Raw genomic sequence first — 25739 nt, forward strand, 5'->3', positions numbered from 1 at the left:
AGAACACACCACGGGGGAGGGCACACGATGGGGGAGGGCACACGGTGGCGGAGGGCACACCATGGGGGTGGGCAGAGCACTGGGGAGGGCACATCGTCGGGGAGGGCACAGCAGCTCCCCAGCCATGCGGCCAGAATGGGCAGAAAGGCCACGCCCCCAGATACCCGGCACTTCAGTTTCCAAGGCTCATTTAATCCTTTGCCTCCGATGAACACAAATGCCATTTTCCCTTCAGATTCAGTGACTGTGTAAATAATGATAAATAAACTCAGACAGCTTTATGAAAATTACTAAAATGTGGAAGACTTTTAATGCACCTGTGCTCAATTTGAACGTAAAACCTCCCTAGGCTCTTGGTCTGTTTGGTGTTTTTCCTAGTCTTTCACATCTTTCAAGAAAGCATATCCCACATTGTTTCCACTAGAATTTATTAACAAGATGTACCATCTAAAAACTTTCACAAAAAGACCTAAAAGTTAGACTTATGCCCTTTCTAGTACAGGCATCTATTGACATAAAATCACGTCGGAACGAAGGGGTTATGCTTGTGTAACTGCTCCAGGGGCTAGAAGGAGTGGGCCGGCCCCGCCAGCAGCCTGCTGCGTCTGCCGTCCCTGTGTACATCACTGTCATCATCATAGTCAACTACTGTTTTATATTAACAGATGCAATTCATTGCTGCCAAGTCCCCAGCCCCTCCTGACCCTCAGGCAGCAGCCAGGAGACGCCAGCCGTCGTACACACGCGCTTCTTCATTTCGACGCAGAGAGCAGGTTGAGAGGCTTTTCGGCCTCATGAGAGCCTGACTTTTGAGTCCCAAAAAATCAGAGTTGATGCTTCAAACAACAGATTTCAGAAGAACACGTGGTGATGGCAGAGTCTGTTGTCCCAAGACCAGATGAGGAGGCCAGTCGGAGGGAGAGAGAGAGAGGTAAATGCAGCCCACCCTCTCCTTCCCTCAGTTAAGGCCGCAAAGCAGAAGGAGAAGGCAGGATCCCCAAGGGGGTTCTGGAGAACACGGAGGGTAGAGAGGCCTGTGCCTCATGGGGACACCCGGCTGCCTCTCCCGAGAAGGTGGAGCTGGTTAAGGGTGGAGTCAGGGCAAGAGAGGATGAGGCCGGCCAGGAGCTTTCTGAAGCCCGGATGGTGCGGGAGGGAGGGAGGGAGAGAGAGGGCGCGCATGCTCCGGAACCTGAGTCCTGACCCGAAGAGGGGACCCCACTGCGAGCCCTGAGGGCCGGCTGGGAGCCTGGATACCAAAATGAGGGACGGCTGAAGACAGGCTGAAGCTCTGAAAATGAGCGAATGCCTGTGAGGAGGGAACACTCCTGAATGGACTCCATTTAAATGGTAAATGGCTAAATGTGCCTGGAATCAATGGAGATTCCTTGTCCTCCCATCAGGTGGAATGGAGGCTCCAAGCAGAGATTCAGCTGAGTTAAAGGAAAACGGGGAAATGAAAGGCTGTTGGCCATTTGCACACCTGATTATCTGCTTAAAAATCTACATCTCACTGTAGTATATGTATATACAATGGAATACTACTCAGCCATAAAAAAGAATGGAATAATGCCATTTGCAGCAACATGGATGGACCTAGAGATTATCATACTAAGTGAAGTAACTCAGAAAGAGAAAGACAAATACCATATGATATCAGTTATATATGGAATCTAAAATATGACACAACTGAACGTATCTAAGACACAGAAACAGACTCACAGGCATAGAGAATAGACTTGTGGTTGCCAAGAGGGAGGGGGTGGGGAAGGGATGGATTGGGAGTTTGGGATTGGCAGATGCAAAGTATTTTATATAGAACAGATAAACAACAAGGTCCTATTGTATAGCACAGGGAACTATATTCAATATCCTGGGACAAACCATAATGGAAAAGAAAAAAAATGAATTAAAAAAAATCTACATCTCACAATAAAAGAGAGGGTTCCTCATGCTGGCGGTTTACTTAGATAACACAAACACACTGCAAGGAGAAATCATCTTTCAAAGTTGGGAATCACAAGCTTTCATTTTCAAATTCTACAACGTTATCCCTTTTGATTAAAGAGATAGTAGCTTTTCCTTTGACCTAGCAGAACTGTTTCTAGGAATTTACTGAAATGAACTCATGATGAATGTACTCAATAAAAATAAGGATGGACATGGTGGCATTGTTTATAATGATAAAAGTTTGTCAAAAACATTAGGGAACTGGCTACAAGCAGCAGTGGTGGCTCTCGGGATCTGGCATCCCTACACTGTGTCCCGGCGCCTCAGCCCAGCAGCTGCTCAGCCTGGGGAAGCTGATGTCACCAAGGACATGTGAAGCAGGAAGACAAAGGATGCTGCATTCCACCAGGAGCTGCTCTCGTGAAAATGGGAAAGCAGGTGGGCAAACACTGGTTAAGTGACTTTTAAACCCCTCATTCACAATGAAGATACAAAAGCGTTGGAAGAATGGAGAGAAGAGGATTTTTCTGGAAATTTCCTCTATGAGAACTGTTGATGTGCTGTGGGTCGCATGCCACTCCACCCCTAGGAGGAGGGGTGGTGGGGGGGGTGTCTCGTCCTTCAAGTCACAAGACGAGGGTTTGGGAGCCTCAGAGACCCTGGAGTGAGTTCCCACAATTAGTGGACACAGCACAGTGGCATGTGGTTCCCACCCATATTGACGAAACTGATGAGCCGGCCAGCTGCTGGGAGGCCGGAGGGAAGGTGGCCGTGCTGGGCGCATCCGCTGACCAGACAGCCTGGGCTTTTATCGGAGGTCCTTCCCGTAGGGCCGCCTGCAGGGGCAAATCAGACTCCGGCCGCAGAGTTGGAGGGTGCATTGCCTGCATTACGGGATGCAGGTGGGAGGTTGAGGCACAGGAATCTCTAAAGAAGCTCCAAGCACGTGCATGAGAAGAGCCGCCCAGCCCATGGGGCAGGAGCCACCCTCTGACACATGCCTGCTTTCCCAACTGTCCTTCCCCGCCCTGGTCCCAATTCCAGAAGGACCGGAAATATAGCTAAACAAGAACAAGAAACCAACAGGCTTTCTTTCCAAAAGCTAAATAATAATAAGCTAAATAGATGCTAAGCAGAGAGCATAGTGAGTTAGAAAGAGCAAGGAGGCCCCGCCCTCCTTCCCCAGCTACAGGCTTCAGTGGGGATATGGGGAGGACAGACTCTAATCTTTAGATGACAACTGAGTTTGAGTTTTGATTATTACACAAAATAAAACTGGACGTTTTACGGAATTAAGACCATGTTTTGTGATTTGGAGTGACCCACTGTAACTACCTAAAACTGACCAGAAAAGTTACAGGACTTGCCCACTCTCTGTCCGGGTGCATGGGAAACCCGGCCACGGGGGACGTATTCTCAGGGTGACTGACGGGAGACAGAGATCAAGGGGCCTCATGATTATTCCCACAAGTCCTGCTGGATTAATGTTCAGTTACATAACCAAACCTCTCCTAACCTCAGTTTCCCCCACTGCAAAATGGAGAAAATAACACATAAACTTCTCTGAGAATGTGGCAAGATAATGCAAGTGGGCACATAACACAGAGCCTGGCACAGAGGACAAGGAGGCCACCCAAACGACGCTCTAGAATACACAGTGACACGCAAGATGTTCACACCATCGGAAGTGAAAATGCTTGTTTCAAAACACTATGTGCGTATGACCCCGTATTTAATTGCATGTATTTTTTTTCACAGAAAATAATCTAGAAGTAAAAACACCAAAATATTAAGAAAGGTAATCTATAGCAGATTGCAGGTTTCATCCATTTTCTCTTTACTTTTTTTTTCCCCTAAAATTTCTACCATCAATATGCACTGCTTTTGTAACCACATATATTATTTTAATCAAAGGGAAAGATGTAACTTCCCTAGTGGGCATCTGCAGCTCTAATTGTCCCCTTTGTCGTTTTATATCCCCAGCTCCTTTAAAATACACAAAGCAAAGCTTCCTGTTGGCGGGCGTGCTTTTCCTCCCTGAAGGCGGATTCTGAAGAAGCCACTTAGCTGCGAAGGCCAGCTCCTGCCTGGTAGCTCGGGTCCACCCGGGAGCCTTGCTGGGCCGTGGCGTCCAGAGCTCTGCGGCCGGCAGCTGGTGCATCCCGAGGCCCTTCTGGACCTCCGCGGCCTTCATTACCCTGGCTCTGCAGGGAACAGAATGCATTTTTCCCCCTACTGGGTTGTGGCGAGAACCCCATCAGCATCTAAGAAAGCCTCAGAATTTTTTTTTTTTTTTTCTGTTGGTAGCTGTTTTAAAAGCGATCACATTATTAAAGGTGGGCTGAAGTGATGGACATGCTGGTGTGAAAAACAGAAAGTCCTCCACATCACTCCTGGGGTCTGGATGGGTATTCCCTGTGCCGCAGGAGCTCTCCGAAACGTTCGTGCAGGCCCCTGGGAGGCTGATGGGCCAGAGAGGGTGAGGCAGGGAAGATAAGTGCAGGAGAGATTTTATTTTAGAAAAAAGCTCTGCTTTCCAAAGAACTGAAGCTTAGATTGGTGGTGTACTGCCAAATGTGTGCATGGTGCTCTCCCAAAGCGGTGAGAAAGCTCCACTCCTCAAACTGAAGGAACAGTCAGGTTCACGGCTCATGCATGGCCTTGCGTTGGCCAGCACCTCACCACTTACTAGCAGAGATGCTGAGCCTGATCTAAGAATGAGAGTACAAAATGGTGGCATCACTTGGGAAAATGGTTTGGAAGTTCCTCAAAATATTAAACCTAGAGCTACCAAACGACCAAGCAATTCTACTCCTAGGTATAATACCCAAGAGAAATGAAAACATACATCCACATAGAAACTTGTGCACAAATGTTCACAGCAACATTATTCATAGTCGCCAAACAGTAGAAACAACTCAAATGTCCATCAACTGATGAATGGACAAGTAAAATGGTGTATGTACACACAACAGAGTATTATTCAGCAATAAAAAGGAATCAATGGGAACTTCCCTGGCGGCGGTCCGGTGGTTAAGACTCTGTGCTTCCATGCGCTCGATCTCTGGTCGGGGAACTAAGATCCCCCATGCCGTGCAGCACGGCCAAAAACAAAGGAATCAAATACTGATACGTACTGCAAATTGCTTGAACCTTGAAAAGATGCTCAATGAAAAAAGACAGTCACAAATACCATGTATTGTATAGTTCAGTTATATGAAATGCCCAGAGAAGGCAGATTCATAGAAACAGAAAGTAAAATAGTAGTTGCCTAGGGCTCGGGGTGGGGGGATAGGGAGTGACTACTAATGGGTTTCTTTTGGGGAGGGGTGACAAAAATGTTCTAAAATTAGACGGTGATTGTTGCCCAACTCTGTGAATATGCTAAGAACCAATAAATTGTTCAATTTAAATGGGTGAATTGTATGGTAGGTGAATTATACGTCAATAAAGCTGTTAAGGGGGGGGAGGGAAGATGGAGGAAGATGGCGGGTGGGGGGGGAGAGAGAAAGAGATCAACTCTCCTATAATATCTATCCTAGAAAACGATGATAAGATATAGTATTGATTTTTGATAATACTGAGATGTTAAGAAGTAACTTTACTTTTCACAATTTCTTATCGGACCCTAGAGACCTCCTTTTGCTACTCTACCGCAACTCAATTTCTAAACAGTGTCCAGGCGGGTCCATCACGCCGCCAGCGCACCCCCATCCACCCCTCACCTCCTGAGTAAACCTTCAGTCGCTCATCCTGGGCATTTACTCGAGGGTTTTCTAACAACACCATGAAGCCACACATAGCATGGAAGTGAATCTTGAAAAACAGATAATGTGACCCACATACAGGGTTATTATTTTTTTCCACCTTTCCCAGCAGCTGCCACTATAATTTCGAAAGGTTTATAACAACGAGCTGACACAACAAAGAGAGACATGGAGATAGCCCGGATCAGCTGCTGTCCAAAAACTGACCCCAGGGCTCTATCCTGGACCCCTGTGTCTGCTCCCAGCCCAGCCAGGGTCAGGCTGGCACAGGAACAAACCCAAGGCTGGATGGCTCAGCCAGGAGGAAAATCCAGCTGTTCGGGAGGAAAGCCAATTATCTGTGGGTCACCTTTTGATTATGTAGCTGGTGCCAAAGATCTGGGAGATTCCAAAAGGTCTCTGTCAAGCCATCTTCCTTTTCTGTGGTTTGGTTTTCCTACAATAAGCCATGATATCACTGCTTCAACTTTTTAGATAAGAGAGCATATATAATGGTATGAGTTTTGGCATCCAACTGCCTGGGTTTGAAGCTCTGTCAAGAATTCGCCTTTGGACAAGTCACTTACTCTCCCTCCTGCAAGCCTGTTTTCTTTATGTACATTGAAGACGACAGTAGCAGTAACTATTTACAAGTGTTGATATGAGGATTAAACGAGATAACTCGTTTAATGGGAAGTCTTTAGCGACAGCATGTTAGTAAGAGTAGTAGTAGTTGTTGTTTATTACTCTGTAACCTTTCTAAGAGGGAGGAATTTGATAACAAGGAGAATAAATCACTGATTCATAAGTCATTTTGATGTACACATATACACTATGTACAATACTAAACTAGATAGTATTCAAAGAATTGGAAAGAAATGACCATACAACTTGTATTCTTTGTTTGAAAAAAAAAGCTCACAAAGGAATTTATGTAAATTATTCTAAGAATGTCAGAGAAAAGGGTTCATCATAAATAGGAGGAAATGCATTTCCCATAGGTAGGGTAACTGTAGGAAATGGCGGGGAAGTGGCTTGAAAAAGCAAACTGGACTCATGGCGGTGATTTAAAGTGGGTTAATTTCATTTCAGGAAAATATCATCACCATGGTCACATTAATAATGTTCAGTGCATATATGATGTTGAAGAATATGGGTTTGCATTTTTAGAAACTTCTACCGAGGAGATTCTAAAGGGCTAATTTAAACACACACACACACACACACACACAAGTACAACCAAGGAAAGTCTAACGTGGGCAGTGAAAGTTTCCAAGTTTAAGGAAGGGGTTGGAGAAACAATTAAGCTGGGGAAAATCTAGCAGGTGCTGGGAGAATAATGCAATTTCCTAGGGCAGCAGATGTACAAGTGAAACAGTATCCAGCAACAGTCCATCAGATGGTAATTATAGCTGAACTGGGGAAGAACAGCCCAGATGAAAGGGGCGATTCAAAGGGTAACCGAATGCCAGAGCGTGACATCTTCCTGAGAGATCACACACTAGGAAAAATCGGGCCAGCACTTAGCTCCGAGAAGGGGGGTTAAACAAACCGTCATTTTTCTTTTGTAGAAGGACAAAGGGAAAACGGAGGCTTCAAATAATTCATTAGTTGAGATTTAAACAGACCGTCACCGATAAACAACCACAAAAAAAATAACAGGCGTTGATCACTCTGAAAGTCTGATTCCTGAGATGATTCTGTCATCTGAAAGATGATGGATTGATCTGGTCCAAAAAAATTTTGAAAAAAAAAAAAAAAATGGAGAGGTGAGTTGACACGGTAATTCTATGAATACTAGAAATCAACACAGAGAACCAAAGTGACTGAAGTGGATGATGGGGAGCATCTCTTAATACTGAAGCAAAGGTAGGAGCTTTTTAAGTTCAAAGCAGATTTTCTGGTGTTTAGTATGGCAAGTAAGAGTCATTTAAAACCCCAGTCTTGGAAAGGAAACCATGCCTCCGACCAGACACATTCCCTCCCAACGGATTCCGCGAACAGGTCTGACCCCGGCAGGGCTGTTCCTCCCGAGTCTGGCTCTCACTCTCGGGGACCCATGCAGCCCTCTCCCATCCCTGGTTTAACCAGCCCTGAGCAGCCCCACGTTAATACTGACACTGGGCTGTACCCTCCCCGAGGACAGGGCCCCTGTCACGGTCATCTTTGAATCCCTACGGGGAGGCAGGAAGGACAGCAAGCCAGCTTGCCCAAAGAACCAGCCGAAAGTTAAGTGTGGGTCAAATTGGTCCACAGTCTTTAATTAATATGGCCATCAGTTCATTCAGCCAAATTCTGAGTACTTCCCTGATCATAGTTCTCATGCACGTGGGCCACACTGATTCATTTCATTAAAAATTCCCATCAGAATAGTTCTCAGAACGCAAATGCACAGGTCAAGACAGCCCACTCAAGCTAAGAAACGAATCTTCTCGGTCCATGCCACGTGGATTACGGTTAGGAAAAACCTTCTCTTATCCACGTATCTCTGCTGGTTGACTGTGGCGACATGATGAATCTTCCGGGCCTACCTCTGTGATGTGTGATGAAAACCGTTCACATGTTTTCCAGGTCCTTTCTTGTGACCTGACACGGGGCACACTGTCAATTGATACGAATGACAGGGACAGTTTGGTGGCAGGGACACCGACTCATCTAAACCAGGCAGCAGCTTCCTGACCTTGGGGTGGGGGGAGCACACTACCCTGCCACCCAGAGATGAATTTCAATCTCTGCTGGCTTGTGCCAGAGTCAAATTGGCAACCCACCGAGATGAAACGCTTTCTATCCCATTACTCATGCCTGAAGTGATCTGTTCCCTTGAAGACTGGCTTCCTAGGTGAAAGCCAGGGAACGGATGGTCAGTCTGAGATGGGATAAAAAGTATGAAAGGTCAGTGCCCAGCGAGAGCAGTGTGTGGACACGTGAGGGCGCTGAGGGATGCTCGCAGCTCCGGGCAGAGGGGAGTGTAAAACTTAAAGGGACAAAGAGGGATTCATTTAGTAAGACAATCGCTCAACTTCAATGGCTGCAATGCTATTTGCTCTGCTAAGAAATCAATGTGCTTAGGACACTGTAGAAAGTCCTCCTAAAAATTTTCCATCTGGCTCACCTTGACTCAGATAATCAGCCTAAAACATTAAATCCGCCTACAATGTTTTTTAAAATTTAAAATAATGTAATGTAGTATTTTAACGTCTGAACGTCTAGGCTCATCCCATGTGGATTATGCTCTCGATAATCCTCTGGTCCAACTTTAAGATTTCTAACATTTTCACTAAACCTTGTTTACTAAATCTGAATCTTTACTAAACCCTTCTCAAGAATAAGTATAACAAGCAGCAGTAAAGTACTTCTTAAAAAGTCAGAATTCACCAAACAGAGTAAACAACACAGCACAAAGTGTCGGATACTGAGCACCAGCCCCGCCCACCTGGTAAGTGGTTGTCTTCCTGGAGCAGGGATTTAAAAACCCATCCTTGGGGACTTCTCTGGTGGTCCAGTGGGTAAGACTCTGTGCTCCCAATGCAGGGGGCCTGGGTTTGACCCGTGGTCGGGGAACTAGATCCCACATGCATGCCGCAACAAAGATCCTGCGTACCACAACTAAGACCTGGCGCAGCCAAAATCAATCAATCAATCAATCAATCAATTAATTAATTAAACAAAATCCATCCTCTGCTATGTCTTGAAATAAGCCGGGGCTCTGTGGGGACACAGCACAGAGAGACGGCCATGGAAAAGCTTATTAAATGTAAGCAATGATTTCAACTCATAGCAACCTGGGAAGTCATGATAGGATTGTTTTATTTTATTTTATTTTATTTATTTATTTATTTTGTACAAATCTATTTATTTGTGGCCGCGCTGGGTCTTCGCTGTTGTGCGCGGGCCTTCTCCAGTTGCGGCGAGCGGGGGTCACTCTTCGGTGCAGCGCACGGGCCTCTCACTACGGACGCCCTTCCCGTTGCGGATCACGGGCTCCGGGCGCACGGGCCTCAGCAGTTGTGGCACGCTGGCTCAGCAGTTGTGGCTCATGGGGCTCTAGAGCGCAGGCTCAGTAGTTGTGGTGCATGGGCCTAGCTGCTCCGCGGCATGCGGGATCCTCCCGGACCAGGGCTCGAACCTGCGTCCCCTGCATTGGCAGGTGGACTCCCAACCACTGCGCCACCAGGGAAGTCCCGGTAGGGTTGTTTTAAGTGAAACAAAATGTTTTCTCTGGCTTTTTCCCCACCAGGAGCTCCAGCTCACCTCAAAGTCATCCAGTTCTGGAGATTCCCAGGGGTGGGGGTGGGGTGAGGATGGGGAAGCTCCAGAGGTGCAGGAACACGGCTCTTGATAGCAGGTGGCAGCCCCGTGCTGCTCCCCGTCCGCCCAGCCACACCACTCACGCCCCCTGAGGACCGGCTGAAGGTGCTGGGGCCGCGGGCTGCCGCCGACATGTGAGGGCTTCTCTCGGCCTGGCCACGTGGTCTATCCCAACTCAAAGGCATCTCAGCAGTGGCTGCAAGAGGGCAGCACCTCTCACACAGAAGCTGCATCTCTGTACTTTGTACCTGTGGCCGCTTCTCCTGGGATCAGCAGGACGTCATATAAGCTGTGTTTCAGTGACGGATATAGATGAGGCCACCCTTCCTGACCCCGACGCGCTCTCTTGGCTCTCATTCCAAAGGAGTCCAATCCCAGGATCTCCACACACCAGCAGACCCCCTGGTGGTCGACCCCACGGTCCTGCAGATTTGTCCGGGGCCCCTTCCTCTCTCGAGTGTGATGCTGGGGCCCTGCTACCTAGGGACACACCTGTGGTCTTGGATGAAGTGATGACATGTATCTGTTGCAAGATGATAAGGGAGGAAGGAGAAGTGGGTGGGGCCGTAGAAGACGCAAAACTGGCCAAGAGTTGAACGCTGTTGGAGCTGTTTCTGTGCAGCCCATCGTGTGGGCTGAAACACGTGCCCATCTGCCTTCAGAAGCTTTTAGAGCAAGTGGGCAGAGTAATTCTGTGTCTGTTAAACCTAGTGATAAAATAATAGGACCTGAATTTGGTCTCTGTTTTTAATCTCCTTCTTCTAGGAATTCACATTTCACAAAACTATCAGTCTATGAGGGATTGTACATGAAAAAAAGAAGAAGACGAGGTCCCTCAGCACAGACAGAAGGAGAATCCCTGCTTTGTAGAACTTGCTCTACTTTTGTACATGCTTCACATTTTCCATAATGAAGATTTGGGGAGGGCAAAAGAATTGCTATTTGTTTTTAGTCTCTACTCAAATACAAAGTTAGAACTTAGAAAATAAATATAAATTTATTTTTTATTTTACAAATATAAAGACTTAGGACTTTATACATAGGACTTAGAGCAGCCTGGGTCACAGTAAGCAGCTGCCTCTAAGATGGGTCTTGGTGGACCCACCCGCCATATGTAAAGCAGGAGCTTGGGACCGTGGGGTGACGCATGTCCTGCAAAACCGGGGTGTTGATTTGAGCACCATTTCCAGCACCATTTTTAGCTCCTTGGCTAAACGTTCGGAGAGTTTAAACTTTCCACTTTCCTCTTTTCTCTCTCACAAAGAACAAGTGTCAGCCCACTGAGGGGTGTTTTTCTACCGTATTTAAGTGGAAGTGTGCGCATACAGTACAAGCTTACATGTAAGTCAGCCTGACAAAGTCACGCTTCCAGCCAAGCTCCTGAACACGGCTCTGTGTATGGTTGTTTACACGCACACTTCCACTGAAAGCGAAATCTAGGTTCTGTTTGGTCCCTTTTCCTGTTCTGGTACTAAGAGTGTCCCAGGGCTGTGCAATCTAAGGTCAAAGCCCCTGCCACCCAGGACAGCTGAGACGGTCCTGTTCATCATGCGGACTCCCCCAGGAGTGAACAAACCTAGCACAGGACTCAGCCCCAAACGTCCTCACGCAGCCAGACCTAGGTTCTCAAACCGAGAACGCAGAGCATGAAGGAAAGGGGAGTCTGCTTTGGAGCAAGGGGGCTAAACCCAGAAAGATGCTGGGAGGTGAACCCCAAGCCACTGGTACTGAGACGCAGCAGCCCGCGGCGGCGTCCCCGGTGGCGGGGCGGGGGCGCGTCACGAGGGACCACATGGCGCCCGCTCTGCTCCGGGCTCGCTGCGGAGGCACCACCCTAGGGCAGGGGCCGCTGGGAGGGAGCCTGGGCTCCGGGATGAAGGAGCAGCCGTTGGGCTCCGGCTCCGCGTAGGCAGCGCCGCCCCATCTGCCACGCCCGCCCGCCCGCCCGCTAGCGCGCGCTGGCACTGCGCCCCGCCTGCTGCCGCCGGCTACCCACCGCGTCCTTGGAGACCTCCTTTGATGGGGCGTTGATGCCAAGTTTTTCCAGGGGATAGACAATCTGTCGTCGGGGCCGCACGGGAACCAAGTAGTGGAGGGCGGACGTCAGCGAGTGGGCGCTGGAGCTCTGGAACTGGGAGACAGCGACCTCAATTTTAGGGGGGAGGGCGTGGGAGCCGCGCTCACATTTGCCGGCGCGCGCCTCGACAAATACAAAACTCCCAACCCGGCCAAACCGGAGAGGGGGGGAAACCAGCAAATAAACAAACATACTCTTCGACCAGAGGAATGAATTGTAGATAATGCCTGACACTAATGAAGATAATTACGGGAGTAATTGCATTACTATCTCTGTGGGAATGACAGATAAACGAGTGGTTTGGTTTATGGGATTTTTCAGCACAAGTATTTTCCCCAGGAGGATATTCTTCTCTGTAGTGATCATGAATCAGCTCGATTTGACCCCATTAAGCTGTGTTATCTGCGTCCTGGTAACCTTTGCGTGTTTCACACAAGCTGCTTTAAGAAGGCACATAGATAAAAATGTCATCTGAGGGGCAATAGGGCGCAGATGTGAAAATCCTCATGTTTGTGAAAAGTCACTGCTACTGCAGCTGGACCTTTGTTGATCAGATAAGTGTTTTAAAACAAAAGGATAAAACCGGAGAGTGGGGGAGTGGAGGGGGAAGGGGGCTGGATCAGATTACTCTGCTTTATATTAATACTAAATTATGAGCTGGATTTATGCTTACTGAAATGGGCTACCATAAATCATGTTTTAGGCGAATGCTTTAAATATTAATTTTATCCAATTTTTAGACTTGGCAGAGAAAACTGAACATGGTGATCTTTATTTCTTTCACATTTATGAAATCTTAGGGGTTTTGGTGAAACCCCTAAGCTTTGGGTATTTCAACTGTGTAAACCTCAAGAGTTGAACTGTCAAACCAAAAATTTTTAATGAGACATTTACCGAATTTAACCTGGAAAGCAAAGAAAGTAAAACGGAACTGTAGCTGTAGTTTAATAAATGACGTGGTTTACACATGACTTATTTGTGGTTCTGAAAATAGCCCCTAGGCCTTTCTAAGAGCTTCTGGAAGGGATTTCTAAAATCCTTCACTACTGAATTTCACCGCCTGATTTTACACGCTGAAAAACAGAACCCAGGGATCTCTAGCCAAAGCTGTGTTTTCAAGCCTGGAAGAGCTCTCAGTACATATTCTCGCAGGAGGGTATGGAGAAAACCGTCTTCATCATGTCAGCCAAAAGCTCACTTGTACTGCAGTCAACTGGGGATTTATAGCAGAATTTGGAGATTCTTACCTGTACTATTTGGTATTGCTTCTTGCACTTATTTAAATGTACGTGTATAAATCAACTAGAGGTGCAGACAGAGAGGAAATCTGTTTCCAAGTGTGTTTCTATGTTATATATACAATAGCGCGTAACATGGTCCTAATTCCACACCATGGAGGGAAATACGTGAACACTCAATGAGTTCAGTTCAAGTCACCATTTTTTAGGATGCATGCAAAAGGACTTTCTACCAACTGGGCACAGGCAGGCAACATTGGGAGTAAAAACTGAGAATGTAATATCACATCCTTAAAGGTCACCAAATTGGCACTTGGCCAAATGTGAAGTACAAAGAAATTGTGCAGGACCGGGATTTGAAGGCAAAACTGTTAAACTTCCCATGTCCCAGGTTCAAATCTGGGGCATTCACATTGCTGTAGGGCTGCATTTTGATAGGAAAAAAATCATCACTAGAGCATATTCTACATTCGCTACCTATCTTTTCCATGTTTTTTCTTCTTTCTCCTCCATTCCTTCCGTTTTTCCCCAAAAGGCATTTGTCAAATAAGATACATTGGTAAAATTACTGTTATGTGTATGTACCCATATACCTTAGATTGTTTTTAAGTTTAATAATTCAGAGCATTTAAAAAACCCACTTAGCTCACCATGGTAACTAAGAAGAAACGTGACAATGTCAGACTCTAGGCAGAGACTAAGAAAGTTTTTGGTCACGAATGGGATCTTATGGGACAATTTCTACCTAGGGGGGTAGAAATTTCTACCTGGGGGTTCAGTTCTCAACACCCCTCAAGTCTGCATCAACACTGTCAGTGACAGAGGGACCATCTTGCAGGAAAGAACTGCTTGGGGATCCAGCTCCAAGAAGCCCTTGCCTGTGAGCAAGCAGGACACTGCGTGTGAGCATGTGTGAGCGCATGTGAGTGTGTGTGGGACTCTTCTACGTAACAGGGCTGCAGCTCTGAACAGGACTAACAGCTCCAGCTTTACGGCACAAGACAGAATGTGAGCGAGTGAGAAGTGCTATGAAGGAGACTGAAGCAGGATACACAGAAGCAGGAAGCAAGAGCTTGCTATTTGTGTACAATATACATAATGTATACACAGTAGATACGTGTTTGCTATAGAAGTATTGCTCTATGTAAGTACAAGTATTATGCGGACATAGAGGTATCTACTGCATAAAGATTACATCAGCAACACGTATCTCCACTTTTTATCCATCACTTTTATGGGCATGTTATACTGCTGTTTTGCAATGCCGTGATAGCACACCAGTATTAAGGATTGAGCTAATTTATTCAATGGGTTCACTACTAGAACACTCTTTGCTGGAAGAACATCATAGGACATTTTGGCATTCACTAATTCACATGAGAAATAATTTGATTTTCACATCCCTTAGAGTGTTTTTCCATAGCTTTCAGTGTCTGCTTTGTAGATATGGAAAAGCCAACAATTTGTTCTACTAATTATATGGGTTGTGATGGTTTCAGAAATTCAAAGCCTTCTGGGTTTTCACTGTAGTGTAAGAAAAGGACCAAACTCAATATGGCCATTTGAAATTCAGAGCCACGTTATAATCAAAATACATGGAGTGAAGAAGAAATAAAATATGGCACACGACACAAATGACACCGTGACACAGATCTGCTGGAAAAGTGACTTAAGACATTCTTTTACCTTGCCTTCCTTGGTTCGCGGGTAAACAGGGTAGTAGAGACAGGACTTATATCCTAAACGGAGGATCTCCTTTAGAAAAAACTTGGTGTAGTGCTGAAAAATGGGGTTCAGGGCAAAGTGATACAGGTGGCCATGCTCTTCACGCTGGTGGTGACTAAAGTATATGAAGTCTTCAATATTGTAGTGGGATCGTATGTACTCTATATCCTAAAAAAAGAGGTGAGAAAGGACATCTAAGAAGGTTTTAAACAAACGGCATGCACTTTCTGAGAAACATCATTTAAAAATGACTTTAGGTACAATAGTGAGAGATGAGTTTTTCCCTCCTATTATTTACTATTTCATTTTCATTGTTAATTTTTTAAAAGCTAAAACTTACGTTTCCTGAAAGTCACTTGCTTTGATGGCTTACTTCTGGAGGGTGGCTCAGAGCTTTGGAATTTGTTCCTCACAGCCGTGCTAAAAACCTGGAGAGCCTTGAGTCCCTGCTCATGGACAGCCTCCCAGTGGCCAGAGCAATGCAATGGAGAAGCAGATATACACAACCGTCAAAGAGCCCATGCCAACCATCCACACTGATAATCTCTCATTCATGACATGGAGAGACTTTTGGGGAAAACTGGCAAATGCAAAAGACCAGTTAGAGAAACATACAGCTCACTCCAGAGGAAACAGAGGTTATCCAGCAAACGGAGGAGAATTTTAAAAAAATTCTACTCAGTGTCCTCAGAGATACCAAAAAAGGATCTCACATAAAACATAACAAACAAGCTCCTACAAAAAAGGAACAATAAGAGAACACGGAAGAGACCTGGAAGTTAAACACATGAACTCTGAAATTAAAATTCCAATAGAAGGCCTGGGTAATAGACTAGACGTGGCTGAACAATAAATTAGGAATCTGGAAGATAAAATCAAGGACAACTCTTAGAATGAAGAGTAAGAAGTACAAGAGATTAAAAAGTACAAGAAGAAAGGTAAGAGACAGTGAAGGGTCACTTCCATCCAAAAAGGAATTTAAGACGAGGAGAATAGAGAAAATGAAAGGGAAGAAATCATTAATGAAATCATAGAAGAAAGATGTTCCCAAGCTCAAAAGAGGCATAAGATACTTCGTAAGAATTTTTGGAATAAAAGGGAAAAACTAATTCTCAAGAGAGAAAGCAAACATACATACATTTATTTACATCAGACTGTATTTTATCTGTAACATTGGGTACTGGAAGATGATGAGAGTAAAAACATCAACACTCTGATGAGAAATAATTTGCATAAGAATTCTATTCACAGCTGAATGAGTGTTCAAGTGTGAGGACAGATGAAAACTTGTATATGTGTGTGGACTCAGAGACCCTACCCTCTTCCACCCACTCTCCAAGAATTCTTAAAGATATATTGAATCAAAAGAGAAATGAATCTAAGAACAAGGACAGTTTGAACACATTAGAGAAATAAAGTCATACGAACATCTCAATAAATGCCGAAACACATTTAATAAAATTCAACACCCATGCGTAACAAAAACTTTTAGTAAACTAGAAATAGGAGAGAAGTTCCTTAACATGATAAAGGGTATCTTTCAGAAGCCATGTTCCCAGAAGGGGAGTCTCAATATTATAATTATCAGTTCTGCCTAAATTGTTCTGTAAAATCTACATAGGCACAAATAAATTCATAGTATTACAAGGTTTATCTGGAAAAGAAAATACCCAAGTTTAATCAAGAAATTTTAGGCAAAAAATATAAATAAGAGAAGACTTCCCTACCAGATACCAAAGCACGTGACAGTGCAACAGATATCAACAAATAAATCCGTGGAACAGAATAGAGAGCAAAAGTAGACACAGACACATGGAAATTTAATAATATAAAGGCAGCATTTTAAATCAGTAGGGAAAGAATGGACTACTCAGTAATAAATACTTTGGAATAATTGGCTATGCACTGGGACAAAATAAAATTAGATGTCCACTTAACACACACACGCACGCACACACACACACGATGCATGAAAATAAGTGCAAGGAAGAATGTTGGAAGGGACAAATCCCTAACTCTTAATAGTGGTAATCCTTTGGGGAGGGAGCTGGGACTTTTTTTTGGTGATGGAGGGTTATTTGAATTTTTAGATGGTGAATATTTTCATGTATTCTTTGTAATATTTTAAACATTTTGAACTGAAAAAAAAATGGAGATTTGAAAGGCTGCCCAGTGGGATGCAAGCAGATCTACAGCCTTCAGAAAAGGAGACATTCATCCTAAATAAGTAAAAATGAAACTTCAAAAGAGGCATTGTGTGCTAATTCACGAGAGGGAAAGGCACGATCAAGGGAAGTAGTATCCACTTCACAATTTACCATTTCATCTCTGATCACTGCAATGCCAACTACTTGTTCTGCAACTTCGGCTACAAATGCCTGCAGTGGTGTTCCATCCTGACAAGAGAAGCAGATATTTTAAGACCCTAAAAAATATTGCTATTAGTGTTTCCGTAAGCTGTCAATAAAGGGTTTCAACCGTGATCACATAACGACAATGATAAAGCCACCATCCTATCACCACTTACCTCTGGGCCAGGTAATAGGTTAAATGCCTTCTTTGTATGCATCTAACCCTCACTCCAACCCTCTGAGGTAAGTATTACCATTATATCTCTACTTCATTTACGAGAAAATAAGGCTTGGGAGGCTGCCTTGCCAAGATCTCCAGCTGGTACAGGATGGATCTATTGATTCAAACCACATTCCTTTGACTGGGAATCTGTTTTCTTTAGCGTGACATCAGTGGTTCTCAAACACTGTCATCCCAGGCCCCCTGCGTCCTGAGGATGCTAAAGAGCTTTGGTTCACGTATGTAATGTCTACCACTATTTTCTCTATTAGAAATTAAAACAGAAAATTTTGAATTCTTTTATTAATTTTTGTTGAATTTATTAATTAAAGCACATGTTTTCGTTTGATAAAAATATTTAGAGAGAAGAGTAGCATTGTTTCATATTTTTGCAAATCTCTTGAATATCTGGCTTAATGGAAGACGGCTGGATTCTCACACCTACTTCTGTATTGTATTCAATCTGTTGTAACATGTTATTTTGGTTGAAATATATGCAAAAAAAAATCTGTCTTCACAAAGATACGTAGTTGGAAAAGGGAGAAGTATTTGAATAATATTTTCAGATAACTATGGATATTCTCCTTTGATGCGCCACCAAAACTCAACCTGTAGTAAGTAGTGTTTTAAAGATAAGTTGCAATGTGGCTCTGAAACCACGTCAGTGAACTTTGCATACCCTACTACATTAAAATTTATTGGTTTCTTTTGCACTTTGAATCTTTTACCCATGCATGATTTTGTAACATCATGTACTGTCTATCTGGAAAATACTGATTCACCAAGCTTATGCAGATTTTCCAAGTGTTGACCTATTTCATTACAAAATATCAAAACATTGCATTTGGTAATATCACCACCAGTCTCATCAGAAAAAGGTTTTTTAAGTTTTGGGAAGCTGTCAAGCTCATGATGGCAGATACTGACTTTCTAAAAGTCTAATTTTTTCTTGAAAGAGTGGACTTTGTCATGAGGGAACACATGCTGTCAGTTGTTTCCTTGGAGTGACACTCTCACCTCATTCATTTTTAAGAAAAAGTCTGCCAACTCCCCAGGACTGAATTACCATATTTTGTCTGCCAGCTGTTCTGTGACAACGGTGCTGCTTCAGCCTGCAATTCAAACAACTGCAGAAACGTTTTTCTTGAAACAACTAACATACTTCAGTCTGCAGCCAAGAGCGGTGTGCGCATGTCTCATTTTGCTACACAGAATACTGCAAATACATGTACTCAAGGGCTAAGACTTAGTAAGTTAATGTTTACAGCTTCAAGGGAAACTGGCTTTCCCTTTTTTTTAAATTTTAATTAAAATGTCTATGGAGGTAGTTGCAGATTCACCAGCAGTTGTAAAAAACAATACAGAGAGATTCCTTCTACACTTTGCCCAGTATCCCATAATGGTAACCTTTGCAAAACACTAGTATCATATGACAAGCAGGGAGCCCACATTGATGCCATTTCGCGCGCGCGTGCGTGTGTGTGTGTGTGTGTGTGTGTATTAAGATTTATGCAATTGTATCCCCTGTGTAGGTTCATATGTCCGCCACTGCAGTCAAGATACTGAACAGTTCCAACACAAGGATCTCTTGGGTTGCCTATTACACCACACCCATCTGCCTCCTGCCCCACTTCCATCCTTAACCCTGGCAACAAACGATCTGTTCTCCAGTTCTAAAATGTTGTCATTTCAAAAATGTCATATAAGTGAAATCATACAGTATGCAACCTCTAGGGACTGGCTTATTTTTTCATTTAGCCTAATTCTCTGGACATCCACCCAAGCTGATGTATGAATCAACAGTGCATTCCTGAATAGTACGGAGGGTCCCTAAAAAACTAAAAGTAGAACTACCATATGATCCAGCAATCCCACTACTGGGCATATATCCAGAAAAGAAGAAAACTCTAATTTGAAAAGATACATTCACCCCAATGTTCATAGCAGCACTGTTGACAATAGCCAGGACATGGAAGCAATCTAAATGTCCACCAACAGATGAATGGATAAAGAAGATGTGGTACATATATACAATGGAATATTACTCAGCCATAAAGAGAATGAAATTTTGCCATTTGCAGCAACATGGATGGACCTAGAGATGACCATAGTAAGTGAAATAAATCAGAGAAAGACAAATACCATATGATATCGCTTATTTGTGGAATCTAAAAAAAATGATACAAATGAACTTATTTACAAAACAGAAACAGACTCACAGACATAGAAAACAATCTTATGGTTACCAAAGGGGAAAGGGGAGGGAGGGATAAATTAAGAGTTTGGGATTAACAGATACACATTACTTACTATATATAAAATATATAAACAACAAGGACTTACTGTATAGGTACACATATATTTATCTGAATCACTTTGCTGTACCTGAAACTAACACAACATTATAAATCAACTATACTTAAACAAACAAACAAAAAAAACCGGTGCATCCCTTTGCACTGCTGCGCACTATTCCATTGCATGGAGTTGCCACGGCTCACCCTACCCATTCCCCTGTTGGAGGACATCTGGGCTGATTCCAGCTGCTATGAACATTTGTGACCAGGTCTTCATTTCTCTGCGATAAATGCTCAGAGATGATTGTTGCATTTTTTTTGTTTTTTAAGAAACAGCCAAAATGTTCTCCAGAGCAGGGGTACCATTTCACATTCCCACCAGCAACACAGGAGTGATCCAATTTCCCCGCACCTTCGCCAGACCTGAGTGGTGTCACTCTTCTTTGTTTTAGCCATTCTCCTGGTGCACAGTGACATCCCATTGTGGGTTTTCTGTTCCTGTTGTTGCTGTGAGAGCATCGCAGCAAACTCGAAGACCACTGGGAAGTTTGGTGACACTGCCTTGATCCACATTGAGGTCCCTGAGGTTTTGCCCACCATTGCCTTTCCGCTGAATATCAATTCAGCGGAAAAGGAAAATAATTTCTTACTCCCTGTGTGTGTCTTGGAGACCCCTGTGTCAGCGAGCCAGGAGGGAAGGAACAAACAAAAAAAGAAACAAAGAGACCAAGACAAACCAAAACAAAAAAAGAACATGTGCTGGAGGGAAGTTTTACTTTAATTCAATGCCTTTATAAATATTAAACATCTCACCACGTTTAGTGTTTGTTGTCTCCCTCTTGAAGAGCTTAAAATTAACTGAGAGGTTTATCCAAAAGAGCCCATAACTGGGAACTCGCCAGATGACCCCAGAGGTGGAATGAAGAAATACATTGAGGTATATTCATGCAATGAAGTATCAATACTTTACAGCACAATGTGGATGACTCTCACAATCATTGCTGAGCAAAAGAGGCTAGATGTCAGAAAACACACTGTATGATCCCTTTAAATAAAGCTCAAAAGCCAGGCATCTATGATCTTAGAAGTCAAGGTGGTACTAACTGGGGGAAGAGTGACTAAATGAGAGCTTGAAAGGGACTTCCAGTGGGCTGGGCTCAGTCTGTTTCCTGAAACAGGTGCTCATTATGTGACGTATTCAAACTGTGAAAGCCATCAAACTTTTTACTGGTTATGCTTCAGTGAAAAAAAATTTTTAATAAAATTCATCAAAAAGTAATTAAGCATTTCCCTAGCTACATGCATTGTTCCATGTCTGGTGAAGTTAACTGGCCTGGTCCTTAAGAAAGCAGCGATGATGTAAGGACCACTGCTAGCTTGCCCTCTGCAATGGCAAAAGTACAGTACAGTTACTGTACTAGAAAGAGAACCCAGCATTGGTCATACAGGATCTTCTGAGCCAATCCAATCCTTGAGGATGCAGCCAGCATCCTCAAGGGTATGGACAGACCCATCACCCAGAAGGGCAAAATGGGGTGCTGCTGGGATGGGCACCAGGCACCCCAAGGATCCACTAACCTTGGTCAGATTTGCCTGTTCCAAGCACTGAAATCTAATTTTGTTATATTTGTCTAGATCGAGTTCAAATTTTCTAGCCCTGTGATAAGAATTTAGGGCATCTGATCAGCCCTCATAGGGCCACTAGTGAGAAGAACAGCCCCACTTCCTTAAACCTCAGTTTCCTTGTTCTTTTCTTCTCCCTCCCACCTTCCAACCCCACCTCCGCCGCTCCCCACCACACGATTCTCCAACTAGGCCCGAGGAAACATCGGGGTTGAATGTACGTGCGTCACAGTGGTCCCAAAAAATGAGGAAAAGAAGCCAGTCTGGTCATAGCAGGTACTTACAGGATCCCTGCGAGCCTCGTTGTATTGCTGTAAATCTTCCAATATGCTTTTATTCAGCATGAGGGTGCTGACGAGATTTTCAACACCAGGAGTATCCGAGAGAGTGGCTAATCTTATTTTAATGGTCCTGGGTAAGGAGAGACACATTTTCTTTTTCAGGTTAAAGTACTAAAATATGTATTCCCTCCTCCACCCAAATGGAGACAGAATTGTAACAGATCACACTTATATAAAATAATATCTGGTAAAATATTTTTTGTATAACATTGGGGTTTGATTAACTACAAAAGTAATTCTTCATTCTAGAAAACCTGGAAAACACACATTTAAAAAACTGCAAACATTGTAAATCAACTATACTTCAACTTTTAAAAATTTAAAAATAATTTAAAAATTAAAATTAAAAAAAGAGAAAGAAGAACAAAGAAAACCCAAAGTCAGCAGAAGGAAGGAAATCATAAAGATCAGAGCAGAAATAAGTGAAATAGAAATGAAGAAAACAATAGCAAATATCAATAAAACTAAAAGTTTGTTCTTTGAGAAGATAAACAAAATTGATAAACCTTTAGCCACACTCATCAAGAAAAAAAGGGAGAGGACTCAAATCAATAAAATTATAAATGAAAAAGGAGAAATCACAACTGACACCGCAGAGATACAAAGGATTATAAGAGACTACTACAAACGACTATATGCCAATAAAATGGACACACTGGAAGAAATGGACAACTTCTTGGAAAGGTACAATTTTCCAAGACTGAACCAGGGAGAATTAGAAAATATAAGCCGACCTATCACAACTAATGAAATTGAAACTGTGATTAAAAATCTTCCAACAAACAAAAGCCCAGGACCAGATGGCTTCACAGGCAAATTCTATCAAACATTTAGAGAAGAGCTAACACCTATCCTTCCCAAATTCTTCCCAAAAATTGCAGAGGGAGGAACACTCCCAAATTTGTTCTACAAAGCCACCATCACCCTGATACCAAAACCAGACAAAGATATCACAAAAAAAGAAAATTACAGGTCAATATCACTGATGAATATAGATGCAAAAACTGTGAACAGAATACTAGCAAACAGAATCCAACAACACATTAAAAGGATCATACACCATGATCAAGTAGGATTTATCCCAGGAACGCAACAATTCTTCAATATATGCAAATCAATCAACATGATACATCATATTATCAAATTAAGGAATAAAACCATATGATCATCTAAATAGACAAGGAAAAAGCTTTTGACAAAATACAACACCCACTTATGATAAAAACTCTCCAGAAAATGGGCATAGAGGGAATCTACCTCAACATAATAAAGGCCATATATGACAAACCCACAGCAAACATCATACTCAATGGTGAAAAACTGAAAGCATTTCCACTAAGATCAGGAACAGGACAAGGATGTCAACTCTTGCCACTCTTATTCAACATAGTTTTGGAAGTCCTAGCCACAGAAATCAGAGAAGAAAAAGAAATAAAAGGAATACAAATCGGAAAAGAAGAAGAAAAACTGTCACTGTTTGCAGATGACATGATACTATACATAGAAAATCCTAAAGATGCCATTATAAAACTACTAGAACTAATCAACGAAATTTGGTAAGGTTGTGGGATACAAAGTTAATGCACAGAAATCTCTTGCATTCCTACACACTAAGAGTGAAAAATCAGAAAGAGAAATTAAGGAAACAATCCCATTTACCACTGCAAAAAAAAAAAAGAATAAAATACCTAGGAATAACCTACCTAAGGAGGCAAAAGACTTGTACTCAGAAAACTATAAAACACTGACGAAAGAGATCTAAGATGACATAAACAGATGGAGAAATATGCCATATTCTTGGATTGGAAGAATCAATATTGTGAAAATGACTATACTACCCATAGCAATCTACAGATTCAATGCAATCCCTATTAAACTACCAATGGTATTCTTCACAGAATTAGAACAAAAAATTTTACAATTTGTATGGAAACACAAAAGACCCCAAATAGCCAAAGCAGTCTTGAGAAAGAAAAACTGAGCTGGAGGAATCAGGCTTCCCAACTTTAAACTGTACTACAAAGCTACAGTAATCAAGGCAGTATGGTACTGGCACAAAAACAGAAATATAGATCAATGGTATGGTATAGAAAGCCCAGAGATAAATCCATGCACATATGGTCACTGAATTTATGACTAAGGAGGCAAGAACATACAATGGAGAAAAGACAGCCTCTTCAATAAGTAGTGCTGGGAAAACTGGACAGCTACATGTATAAGAATGAAATTAGAATGCTACCTAACACCATACACAAAAATAAACTCCAAATGGATTAAAGACCTAAATGTAAGACCAGACACTATAAAACTCTTAGAGGAAAACATAGGAAAAACACTCTTTGACATAAATTACAGCGAGATCTTTTTTGACCCACCTCCTAGAGTAATGAAAATAAAAACAAAAATAAACAAGTGGCACCTAATTAAACTTAAAAGCTTTGCACAGCAAAGGAAACCATAAACAAGATGAAAAGACAACCGTCAGAATAGGAGAAAATATTTTCAAATGAAGCAACAAACAAAGGATTAATCTCCAAAATATACAAACAGCTCATGGAGCTCAGTATCAAAAAAACAAACCCAATTAATAAATGGGCAGAAGACCTAAATAGACATTTCACCAAAGAAGACATACAGATGGCCAAGAGGCACATGAAAAGATGCTCAACATCACTTAGTTATTAGAGAAATGCAAATCAAAACTACCATGAGGTATCACCTCACACCGGTCAGAATGGCCATCATCAAAAAATCTACAAACAATAAATGCTGGAGAGGGTGTGGAGAACAGGGAACCCTTTTGCGCTGTTGGTGGGAATGTAAATAGGTACAGCCACTATGGAGAACAGTGTGGAGGTTCCTTAAAAATCTAAAAATAGAGCTACCATATGACCCAGCAATCCCACTACTGGACATATACCCTAAGAAAACCATAATTCAAAAGGAGACATGTACCCCAATGTTCATTGCAGCACTATTTACAATAGCCAGGACATGAAACAACCTAAATGTCCAATGATAGATGAATGGATAAAGAAGATGTGGTACATATATACAATGGAGTATTACTCAGCCATAAAAAGGAAAGAAATTGGGTGATTTGTAGAGATGTGGATAGACCTAGAGACGGTCATACAGAGTGAAGTAAGCCAGAAAGAGAAAAACAAATCTTGTATATTAACACATATATGTGGAATCTAGAAAAATCGTACAGATGAACCTATTTGTAGGGCAGGAATACAGACGTAGACGTAGAGAACGGACATGTGGACACAGTGGGGGAAGCGGGGTCGTGGGGACGAATTGGGAGATTAGGTTTGACATAAATACACTACCATGTGTAAAATAGATAGTTAGTGGGAACCTGCTGTACAGTGCAGGGAGCTCAGCTTGGTGCTCTGTGACAACCTAGATGGGTTGTTCTGAGACAATTGGGGCCTGGCGGGACTGGTGCAGATGGGATGGTGGGGTGGGAGGGAGGTCCAGTAGGGAGGGGATATAGGTATACACATAGCTGATTCACTTCATTGTACAGTAGAAACTAACACAACATTGTAAAGCAATTATACTCCAATTTAAAAAAATAAAATTAAAAAATAATTTTATAATAAAAATTTAAAAAGTACAAAGAATAAGGTTAAAAAAAATCACTGATTATACCCATTAACCAGACAACACAATGTCACACTTTAAATTCATTTAATTTAAAATGTTCAGCACCATGCTTTATGTCATATTTACATTGTACATAAAGCCAAATTCTTCCCCCAGTTTTCAAAGTATGTTAAGAAGTTAAAAAAATTACACTGAACCCAGGTGGGCTTCATGAGTCTCAAAATTCTTAATAATTTTATTTTTGATTT

The 25739-nt window shown here is 42.8% G+C and overlaps 1 protein-coding gene across 1 annotated transcript in view; it reads right to left on the reverse strand.

Moving 5' to 3' along the window:
* Positions 1–25739, reverse strand: part of CFAP61 (cilia and flagella associated protein 61) — a 253462-nt gene that overhangs the window by 125897 nt on the left and 101826 nt on the right. The window contains exons 14-17 of the mRNA XM_068565240.1: positions 21820–21946; positions 17363–17440; positions 15006–15212; positions 12001–12135 (exon numbers count right to left, since the gene is read on the reverse strand). Coding sequence (XP_068421341.1) covers positions 12001–12135; positions 15006–15212; positions 17363–17440; positions 21820–21946 — 547 coding nt within the window. The remainder of the gene's footprint in view (positions 1–12000; positions 12136–15005; positions 15213–17362; positions 17441–21819; positions 21947–25739) is intronic.

Source organism: Eschrichtius robustus, chromosome 16, assembly GCF_028021215.1.
Source record: "Eschrichtius robustus isolate mEscRob2 chromosome 16, mEscRob2.pri, whole genome shotgun sequence".
Taxonomy (NCBI): domain Eukaryota; kingdom Metazoa; phylum Chordata; class Mammalia; order Artiodactyla; family Eschrichtiidae; genus Eschrichtius; species Eschrichtius robustus.